The following is an 11,806-nucleotide window of genomic DNA, read 5'->3' as shown; positions in this document are numbered from 1 at the left end:
TTGTAATAATGGATTTAATGGTGTTCCGTGGGATTTTCAAAGTTTCCGATATTTTTTAAAAACCCAACCCTAATCTGTACTTCTCCACAACTTTGTCCCTGACCTGTTTGGAGAGCTCCTTGGTCTTCATGGTGCCTCTTTCTTGTGGTTGCCCCTTGCTTAGTGGTGTTGCAAACTCTGGGGCCTTTCAGAACAGGTGTATATACGGTGGAGCAAAAAAGTATTTAGTCAGCCACCAATTGTGCAAGTTCTCCCACTTAAAAATATGAGAGAGGCCTGAAATTTTCATCATAGGTACACTTCAACTATGACAGACAAAAAGAGAGAAAAAATCCAGAAAATCACATTGTAGGGTTTTTAATGAATTTATTTGCAAATATTGGTGGAAAAAAAGTATTTGGTCAATAACAAAAGTTTATCTCAATACTTTGTTATCTACCCTTTGTTGGCAATGACAGAGGTCAAACGTTTTCTGTAAGTCTTCACAAGGTTTTCACACACTGTTGCTGGTATCTCCTCTAGAGCAGTGATGTTTTGGGACTGTTGCTGGGCAACACGGACTTTCAACTCCCTCCAAAGATTTTCTATGGGGTTGAGATCTGGAGACTGGGTAGGCCACTCCAGGACCTTGAAATGCTTCTTACGAAGCCACTCCTTCATTGCCCGGGCGGTGTGTTTGGGATCATTGTCATGCTGAAAGACCCAGACACGTTTCATCTTCAATGCCCTTGCTGATGGAAGGAGGTTTTCACTCAAAATCTCACGATACACGGCCCCATTCATGCTTTCCTTTACACGGATCAGTCGTCCTGGTCCCTTTGCAGAAAAACAGCCCCAAAGCATGATGTTTCCACCCCCATGCTTCACAGTAGGTATGGTGTTCTTTGGATGCAACTCAGCATTCTTTGTCCTCCAAACACGACAGTTTTTACCAAAAAGTTATATTTTGGTTTCATCTGACCATATGACATTCTTCCAATCTTCTTCTGGATCATCCAAATCCTCTCTAGCAATCTTCAGACAGGCCTGGACATGTACTGGTTTAAGCAGGGGGACACGTCTGGCTCTGCAGGATTTGAGTCCCTGGCGGCATAGTGTGTTACTGATGGTAGGCTTTGTTACTTTGGTCCCAGCTCTTTGCAGGTCATTCACTAGGTCCCCCGTGTGGTTCTGGGATTTTTTGCTCACCATTCTTGTGATCATTTTGACCCCATGGGGTGAGATCTTGCGTGGGAGCCCCAGATCGAGGGAGATTATCAGTGGTCTTGTATGTCTTCCATTTCCTAATAATTGCTCCCACAGTTGATTTCTTCAAACAAAGCTGCTTACCTATTGCAGATTCAGTCTTCCCAGCCTGGTGCAGGTCTCCAATTTTGTTTCTGGTGTCCTTTGACAGCTCTTTGGTCTTGGCCATAGTGGAGTTTGGAGTGTGACTGTTTGAGGTTGTGGACAGGTATCTTTTATACTGATAACAAGTTCAAACAGGTGCCATTAATACAGGTAACGAGTGGAGGACAGAGGAGCCTCTTAAAGAAGAAGTTACAGGTCTGTGAGAGCCAGAAATCTTGCTTGTTTGTAGGTGACCAAATACTTATTGTCCACCATAATTTGCAAATAAATTCATTAAAAATCCTACAATGTGATTTTCTGGATTTTTTTCTCTCATTTTGTCTGTCATAGTTGAAGTGTACCTATGATAAAAATGACAGGCCTCTCTCATCTTTTTAAGTAGGGGAACTTGGTTGGTGGCTGACTAAATTGGTGGCTGACTAAATACTTTTTTGCCCCACTGTATACTGAGATCATGTGACAGATCATGTGACACTTAGATTGCATACAGGTTGACTTTATTTAAGTAATTATGTGACTTCTGAAGGTAATTGGTTGCACCAGATCTTATTTATTAAGGGCTTCATAACAAAGGGGGTGAATGCACGCACCGCTTTTCCATTTATATATATTTTTCATTTCACTTCACCAATTTGGACTATTTTGTGTATGTCCATTATATGAAATCCAAATAATATCAATTTAAATTACAGGTTGTAATGCAACAAAATAGGAAAAACGCCAAGGGGGATGAATATTGTAGTTAAAGCTTGCTGTTAGCTAGCCAGCAGAATTTTGATGGCTGGCTTGCTAAAATTGAACCTATTTGGTTAACTTTAGCTGGCTATGACACTGTTTATTGCAAGTAACGTTACTTTATGGATTGGGATTATATTACATTTTTTAGCTAGCTAGCAAACGTTAACGGTACATGTCTAAACAAAAGACCCCAAGTTAAAGCTTTCTGTTAGCTAGCTAACGTTAGCTGAGGTTAGATGGCTGGCTTACCATTTATTTACGAGCATGAAGTGTATATAACAAAAAACTCTACAAAATGTTGCTTTATAAAGCAAGTGCGCCCTCTCTGGTATTGCCACGTGCTCTAGCCAACAGCTTGCAGATACAGTGTGGGTATAGCCTACATGATGAGATTATTATGGACAAAAGAGACAGATTATTTTTATTTGTCAAACTTCAGCCAAGCATAGATGATTGTGTCACTAGAATAAGACCCTCGATATTTATTGGAAAGATGCATCAAGCTCATCACCTTGCACTTTCACCACTTTGTGAAGTTCATAACTTATTTCAGCTGTAGCCTAATAAACTGCACGCTTTCCTGGCGAGTCGTAGTGGGAGGACCACACAACATGTCATCGTGTGACTCCGAGTTTACTTTGATATGATGGTTATTATATCAATATGCGTTTCCACCGACATTTCTCACATAATTAATTTTACAGAAACAAAAAGATCCCAGCTTGTCTAATGTTTTTTGTTTTGTCTACATTTGGAAAGTTTACCCACAAATGTTCCGTTTCCATAAGGCCTGTTGTGACATTTTGTTTCGGAAATGTACTTCACTTGCATAAGAACGCTTAGTGAGTGTATTCGGACATCACTCACATAAAAACACTCATGCTAGGGGGACTGTTAAGAGATATTCGCAACTCACATGTGAAAAGGTTCAAATTAGTGGCTATATGTGATGTCACATTAAGCCTAAATTAACCCAGCCCAGGGGCGCCACCAGGGATTTTGGGACCCATGAAAAGATATCACATTGGGCCCCACCAAACCTGCATAATTGCTGTAACCACACACCTCCAGAACCCAATTGACCTATTCAAAGCTTTAAATAACTCTATCTTTGGAGGCTTACAACTATCTTGTAGTCCAATATTTACTGTACGATATTTACTGACAGTGAGTTGTGAAAATATAACACTGTGCAGACATGCATGCAACATTCTGCAAACAGTGGAATTCACTATTTGATGCAAGACTGATACACTCTTTAAGAAATGTGCTAAATGCCATCTTTTAATGTCTAAATGTAATTTTAATGGTACAATTCTTGAATAGAAAATTCTCTTAAACATACATTAACCTTTTCAATTAAAATAAATAAACATTATCATCTACAGAATTATATAACAAACAAAATAATAAAATCAGCAGCAGATGTGCCACGACTTCCGCCAAAGTCGGCCCTTCTCCTTGTTCGGGTGGTGTTCGGCGGTCGACGTCACCGGCTTTCTAGTCACTACCGATCCATTTTTCTGTTTCGTTTTGTCTCATTACACACACACCTGTTTTACTTTCCCTCATTACATTCCCTATTTAGCCATCTGACATACATTTATGTTCTGTCCGTGATTGTTTATGTCGTTAGTGGTTGTATTGTGTTAGAGTTTTGTTGTATGTTCCATTTTTGAATTTTGCTTTATTCTTTGAGTAAACTCAGTTGGATTACTCCATACCTGTGTCCTGCGCCTGACTCCGCTTTCACTCTGCACCCAATCGCTGACAAGATGTTTGAACTAAGTATACATACAGTTGAAGTCTGAAGTTTAAATACACCTTAGCCAAATACTTTTAAACTCAGTTTTCACAATTCCTAACATTTAATCCTAGTAAAAATTCCCTGTCTTAGGTCGGTTAGGATCACCAATTTATTTTAAGAATGTGAAATGTCAGAATAATAGTAGAGGGAATGATTTATTTCAGCTTTTATTTCTTTCATCACATTCCCAGTGGGTCAGAAGTTTACACACATGCAATTAGTATTTGGTAGCATTGCCTTTAAATTGTTTAACTTGGGTCAAGCATTTTGGGAAGCCTTCCATAAGCTTACCACAATAAGTTGGGGGAATTTTGTCCCATTCCTCCTGACAGCTGGTGAAACCGAGTCAGGTTTGTAGGCCTCCTTGCTCACACACGTCTATTCAGTTCTGCCGACACATGTTCTATAGGACTGAGGTCAGGGAATGGTGATGGCCATTTCAATACCTTGACTTTGTTGCAGTTAAGCCATTTTGACACAACTTTGGAAGTATGCTCGGGGTCATTGTCCATTTGGAAGACCCATTTGCGACCAGGCCTTAACTTGGTGACTGATGTCTTGAGATGTTGCTTCAATATATCCACATAATTTTCCTTGCTCATGATGCCATCTATTTTGTGAAGTGCACCAGTACTTCCTGCAGTAAAGCACCCCCACAACATGATGCTGCCACCCCCGTGCTTCACGGTTGGGATGGTGTTCTTCGGCTTGCATACCTCCCTCTTTTTCCTCCAAACGTATCGATGGTCATTATGGCCAAACAATTTCATCAGACCAGAGGACATTTCTCCAAAAACTACGATCTTTGTCCCCATGTGCAGTTGCAAACCGTAGTCTGGCTTTTTTTATGGCGGTTTTGGAGCAGTGGCTTCTTCCTTACTGTGCGGCCTTTCAGGTCATGTCGATATACATGTAGGACTCGTTTTACTGTGGATATAGATACTTTTGTACCTGTTTCCTCCAGCATCTTCACAAGGTCCTTTGCTGTTGTTCTGGGATTAATTTTCACTTTTCACACCAAAGTAGGTTAATCTCTAGGAGACAGAACACGCCCCCTTCCTGAGCGGTATGATGGCTGCGTGGTCCCATGGTGTTTATTATTGCATACTATTGTTTGTACAGATGAGCATGGTACCTTCAGGTGTTTGGAAATTGTTCCCAAGGATGAACCAGACTTGTGGAGGTCTACAATTTTTTGGCTGATATATTTTGATTTTCCCATGATGTCAAGCAAAGAGGCACTGGGTTTGAATGTAGGTCTTGACATACATGCACAGGTACACCTCCAATTGACTCAAATTATGTCAATTAGCTTTTCAGAATCTTCTAAAGCCATGGCATAATTTTCTGGAATTTTCCAAGCTGTTTAAAGGCATGGTCAACTTAGTATGTAAACTTCTGACCCACTGGAATTGTGATACAGTGAATTATATGTGAAATAATCTGTCTGTAAATAATTGTTAGAAAAATGACTTGTGTCATGCACAAAGTAGATGTCCTAACTGACTTGCCAAAACTATAGTTTGTTAACAAGAAAATTGTGGAGTGGTTGAAAAATGTGTTTTAATGACTCCAACCTAAGTGTATGTAAACTTCCGGTCAAGTGGCCACCAAATCAATAGATTTCTTCCACTTGGGGTCTTGATTGTGGACGACACATTTTATGGCAATCCAGCCATTACTTTGAGATATATCTTGTTCACAGTCTGTTCTCAGTCTTGTTCTCAACCTGTGGGCATGATGTGTGTAGTGATCCAATATCCATAGCCATGCCATTTAACAGTTATCACCTTCCCTTGCTCAGCCTTACTAACCAAGAGCCCAGTGCCAAGCGTTCTTGCTAGCAAAGCTAACAATCAAGTCTTTGAAGTCCAGCTTTCTAGCACACTGACTTTCAATGGACGGCAGGGCAATACTGCAAAGCCTGTCCTGGGACATAGTGGACCTCAAATAGTTTTTTATCAGTCGTAGCTTACTGAAAGCTCTCTCGACCACCAGCAACAATCACAGGCAGTGTGCAAAATATACGTAAAACAATGCACACTTCTCCAAAAATGCTTTTCAACTGCATCTTACAAATTGCATTCAGGATACAAGTTAGGGGGGAAAGTGGAAGCATTATACAGTGTTCTGGTGTCTTACTTCACTTTGAAACTCAGGTGTAAGATCTCTGGAATAGTTCATTACCAGTGGCTGGCACACAGAAGGGACTTTATCCTCACTAATCTGCCTTTTACAATTTTTGCAGTGGTGTGGAAACTAGTGTCCAAGTCACTTATGATGTTGTCCAAAGCAGTAAAAAACACTGTTCTGAAACACCGTTGCTGCACTGTCCTGAGCTGTCTTTTCTTGAGAGGTCTCATCATGGAATCTCTTCCTTTTCCTCTGGTGGCTGTGATCCTTGCTAAATTGAGGTGCAACATAGATTTGCGTCGCAATCAGTGTTGCCCCAGACAGGAGAGTCTCCCATCCATCTCTAAGAGCTTGCATCTTTTCCTTTAAGGCTCTGATATTGGCTGCCTCTGTATCAAGTGAGATTTTTCCTGACTGGAGAATCACATTCCTGTCCTCAATGCATTGCAGTACCTGCAATTATGCCAATTGACATGTCATTCAACACAATGCTGCTCACCTCCTTCTTCAGTTGGGAGTAGGGCTGGTTCAGGGGTATGGGGATGGGGAGACAGGGCTGCTGAGCCTGAAGTTGGGCCGTGTCCCCAACACCAAATGTGATCATGACACGCAGGTTAAAATATCAAAACAAACTCTGAACCAATTACATTAATTTGGGGACAGGTCGAAAAGCATGAAACATTTATAGCAATTAGCTAGCTACCTTGCACTTGATAGCTAATTTGTACTATTTAGCTAGCTTGCTGTTGCTAGCTAATTTGTCCTGGGATATAAACATTGAGTTGTTATTTAACCTGAAATGCACAAGATCCTCTACTTCGACAATTAATCCACACATATAAGGGTCAACCAAATCGTTTCTAGTCATCTCTCCTCCTTCTAGGCTTTTTCTTCTCTTGACTTTATATTGCGATTGGCAACTTTCATAAATTAGGTGCATTACTGCCACTGACCTCGTTCGTCTTTCAGTCACCCACGTGGGTATAACCAATGAGGAGATGACACGTGGGTACCTGCCTCTATAATCCAATGAGTAGATGGGAGAGGCAGGACTTGCAGCGCATCTGCGTCACAAATAGAACTGACTTCTAATTTAGCGCTTGGCAATGCAAACGCTCATTGGACGCGCAAGCAGTGTCGGTGCAATAACTTAATAATATAGTTTTCTAAATTTATTTTGCAATGTTCGGGCAAGCGACACAAGTGGTGTAGTCAGCCTGTTAGGGGAGCAAAAGTAGCCTATTTCACTATGGACTAAGCTAACAGGTTAATTTCCACCACTCACGGACTACACTCACCTTCCTTTGTAAAAAAAAAAAATGGGTGACATATTGTCGCTCTATCTTTTCATTTTTGGAAGCCAGATTGTTCTTTAGGAAACTACGACATGATGCTTCAAGGCACTCCTCACTCGCAATTCACTGCTAGCGAGTGCTGTTAGCGCCTGGTTTGGGGGCAGGTCCAAAACATTTCATGTAAATATGTAATTGGAGGGAGGGCAATACAGAGGCTCTCTGGGTGTTTACTTTTTACCAAAAACAAGAAAAGAAACGGTTAGTTTTATTATTGCATTGTAAATAAAATACTATATTAATTACGATAGGTTAATCAGGTTAATTAGGTTAGGAAGCAAACAAACAAAAAAAAACGTTTTTGATGAGCAGAGCAGCCTGGGGCTCAGCGTTGAGCTGAATATTCATTGTGGTGTGTAGTGCAGCCTAGTTTTGTTTACACCATTCCAGCAGCTATCTTAGAAGTATAACTTTGCTCTGTGCTTCCCCGAGCATGCACTTCCTAGCCTATAGGCTATGGATCATTTGATTGAGACCACACAAAATAGCCTATAGCCTAAATAGCCTCATCTCTGATTCTCCGCTGGGAGCGCAATATCAAGTGCGCTTATGGGCTATCTAGTGTGGTCTCGATCAAACGATTCATAGCCTATAGGCTACGAAGAGCCTGTCATTTCGGTAATTTGTGTGCTATTTAAAAATATTTTGCTAATATGTAAAATTACTTAAAATTGCATTTTTTTTTATTAAAGTATTTTTTTCTCGGACCTGTATAAATGATAAATGCATGCAATACTTTTACTATGAAGGATATCTTTCCACCTCTACTCCCTTCCTCGGTGTCCTGTGTCCTGCGAAAGCCCCTAGCCCTGTGCACTATTAGTATTTTTCCGTTGCCATGTACTGCTTACAGGACAAAAACCCGTTTCTAAAACTGCATATCAAAGGCTCTGGTCTGTCCAAGAAGTGAGGGTATTTGATAAACATGTTCTCTTCTATCCACTTTGTTTGAATTATTATTTTGGGTATAGGGGAGGGTTACTTTTTTCAAGCGTTCCGGTAAAATATATTTTTTCTGAAGGGAGGGCCGTCCATTTTCATTTCAGAGAGGTCCGATTTTCTCTATGTAACCCATATTATAAATAACGTTCACTCCCTTATTGGAATTCCAATTATTGGGTAAAGACGTCATGTGCTTAAAATGGCAAACGTTTCACTTTTAAAACATTAGGGTACTTTTCAATTAATCGATTATTTTTTGTCATATGAAAGTTAGAAATGTTAACCAAACAGTGGATATTGTATTGAACATACATTGCATAAAATACATACAGTACATCAAAGGTCACTTGGAAACAAATATAGCCCACATCTAAAAAGATAACTCCTTGTTCAAATGTTTCCAAACACATTGTTCAAATGTTGTCCATTGTTTAGCTCTCCTGACTTTTTGAAACCGTCCATACAATTCATATTATACAAGCACACACTGTCCTTTGATTGAAGGGTGGGCTTATATCAAACCAATATTATTTTTCCGTGAAGTAACTGGTTGCAGAGTGTTATTGGGCACGGGCTTGCCATTTGTTAAATTATCATAAAATAATGTCCCATCTGTGGAAACACTGAAAGGCAAACATGGATTGCATCATATATATTTTGGAAACGACGGGGTAGGGGGACACTGAAGGGTTCTAGGTGATGTGAGATGATGACATACAGGTGGCTGCAGATGTGAGAGCAGATGGCTCTCACGAAGTAGTGTTACTAGTAACACTAGTAACAGTTTGCGAGTGAGCTGCAGGTGAATCTCTAACCTGTGAGAGTTTATCTGTCGCCAGCGCGTCACCTGAATGACGGGGTATGAGACAATGAAACCACAATGGAAGACAGGGATACAACTCGTCCAGGTCACGAGAGAGGAAATACGAGCGCAATGACGGACTGTGCCACCAGGGAAAGGTAAAGACCGGAAAGCTGGACATATGTTTAGACTGCTGCTGAATAAGTAAATTGAATGAGTGAACCTGACAAGACAAAAACACATGAACACAGAGCTCCTGAACTGAGACGCGCACATTTCAGTCGGTGGAAAGAGTTTCTTTTTCGTTTTGGAAGAGAGAAGCCAGCAGAAAACGTAAAGAATCATGGATACAAAGGGAATTACAGAGGACCACGGAGCCGCCCACGGAGCCGGGGATCTAGCGCAATCTGCTGCTATGAAACTGTCTGAGATAGGCGAAAGAACTAAACAACTAGGTACTAAATTCAAAGAGCCTGAGCGACAGAGACGGATTATTCTAGTGATTGTCTGTGTAGCACTTCTATTAGATAACATGCTTTACATGGTAATTGTGCCGATCATACCAGACTATTTGGCAGAATTACAAAGTGAGGCAGATCACGCTTCGTTTAATGCACGAGTCATAAACGCCGGGAATTCCTCGAATCATACTATCTTTAAAGCCACCAAAGGCAACTTCGACCTGCAGATTGGTGTACTTTTTGCGTCCAAAGCCATATTGCAGCTTTTGGTCAACCCGTTGACCGGGACGTTCATTGACCGGGTCGGTTATGACCTTCCTCTGTTCATCGGACTCATCATCATGTTTTTTTCCACATGTCTATTCGCCTTCGCCGATAATTACGTGTCTCTGTTCGCGGCGAGGAGCTTGCAGGGCTTAGGCTCAGCGTTCGCAGATACATCAGGCATCGCCATGATAGCGGATAAGTACACGGAGGAGGCGGAGAGGAGCAGAGCCCTGGGTATCGCCCTGGCATTCATCTCTTTCGGCAGCTTAGTGGCGCCTCCCTTCGGGGGCATCCTGTACGAATTCTGTGGGAAACGGGTGCCCTTCATTGTGCTGGCCTGCATCTGTTTCACGGACGGCATGCTGTGCCTGACGGTGTTAAAGCCCTTCTCCAGAGGGGAGAGAGAGAACATGCCCGTGGGCACCCCCATCTACAAACTGATGATCGACCCCTACATAGCTGTGGTGGCGGGTGCCCTGACCACCTGTAACATCCCGCTGGCCTTCCTGGAGCCCACCATCGCAAACTGGATGGAAGAAACCATGCACTCTTCCCAATGGGAGATCGGCCTTGCCTGGCTTCCCGCGTTCTTCCCGCATGTCCTGGGTGTGTACATCACCGTCAAACTCGCGGCTAAGTACCCACACCTGCAGTGGTTCTACGGGGCCCTGGGCATGGTGATAATCGGCGCCAGTTCGTGCACCGTGCCAGCCTGTAAGACCTTCAGCCAGCTGATGGGTCCACTGTGTGGCATCTGCTTTGGCATCGCCCTGGTGGACACGGCGCTACTGCCTACACTCGCTTTCCTGGTGGACGTGCGGCATGTGTCGGTGTACGGCAGTGTGTACGCCATTGCGGACATCTCCTACTGCGTGGCATACGCCCTGGGCCCTGTGGTGGCCGGACAGATAGTCCACGACCTGGGCTTCATTCAGCTCAACCTGGGCATGGGCCTCGCCAACGTGCTTTACGCACCAGCGCTCCTCTTACTAAAGAACGTGTGCCAAATGAAACCTTCAAACTCGGAGAGAGGCATGCTACTGGAGGAAGGCCCCACGGGTCTCTACGACACAATAAAAACTCAGGAACGCGAGAGGAAGAGGAAGGGGTTAAGTAATGTTGTTGATGAGAATGTCATAGACAAGTATTCTGAAGAGGAGTCATTTGAGTATGCGTAAACTATAAAAAAAATATATAAAAAAAATTAAGTGCCCATAAAGCTACACTCTGTGTCATACTCATTTGACGCAACCATTTACATAATTTAATTAGGAAAGAAGATAACTCCAGAAGAATCTCCTGTCTTCCAATTCAATCGGACAATGTCATCTGAAGAAGCATTCACAGTAGATTGCGCTAGGGTGATATTTGTTAAAGCTGAAAGTGTGTGCATTGTGACAAAACATTGATTCCATATCATATTCATGGACCTGTGTAAACGGAACATAACTTTTATCATAAAAAACAACAAATTAAATGTATTCGTCATTCAAAATAATATACCTTATATGTATTTTGCAAGAGTTGTGCTGCTAAAATCAATATGCAATATTTCACAATACACTTTTAGGGGGGAATAGGTGGGTTTGAATCCCCCGTCTTACATTGTGTATTCTGTATTTAACTTAATTTGGATGATGTATAAGCTATCTGGAATGCATATCCTAAATGTATGATAGGACATTTCAACAATTGTTTATATGTGTATATTAATGTACATATTAAATCAAGAGTATGTGAATGTACAAGTGCTTCATGTGTGTTATTGTCAAAAGTACAATATGCATGCAATGAATGGCTAACTCCCCTTAGCTACCAGTCTTTGTCGCTCTCGTATAATGAAAGTAAAATATTTACATAACGTTATAGTTGAAATGGTTGTAAGAAATTCACAAGTCAAAGTCACTAAAATCACAACACATTATTCGCATAAAATTAAAATGTAATATGAACA

At 41.6% G+C, this 11,806-nt stretch overlaps 1 protein-coding gene across 1 annotated transcript; it reads left to right on the top strand.

Moving 5' to 3' along the window:
- The first annotated feature begins 9,192 nt into the window (after window positions 1-9,192).
- LOC112223330 (probable vesicular acetylcholine transporter-A) lies at window positions 9,193-11,578 on the top strand. Its single transcript, XM_024386328.1, has one exon. It carries the CDS (start codon window positions 9,468-9,470, stop codon window positions 11,028-11,030), a length of 1,563 nt encoding a protein of 520 aa, XP_024242096.1. The 5' UTR covers window positions 9,193-9,467; the 3' UTR covers window positions 11,031-11,578.
- Window positions 11,579-11,806: the final 228 nt, after the last annotated feature.

This window comes from Oncorhynchus tshawytscha, linkage group LG24 (genome assembly GCF_018296145.1).
Source record: "Oncorhynchus tshawytscha isolate Ot180627B linkage group LG24, Otsh_v2.0, whole genome shotgun sequence".
Taxonomy (NCBI): domain Eukaryota; kingdom Metazoa; phylum Chordata; class Actinopteri; order Salmoniformes; family Salmonidae; genus Oncorhynchus; species Oncorhynchus tshawytscha.
Note: the sequence above shows the minus strand (reverse complement) of the source record. Positions and strands in the feature narration are given on the sequence as shown.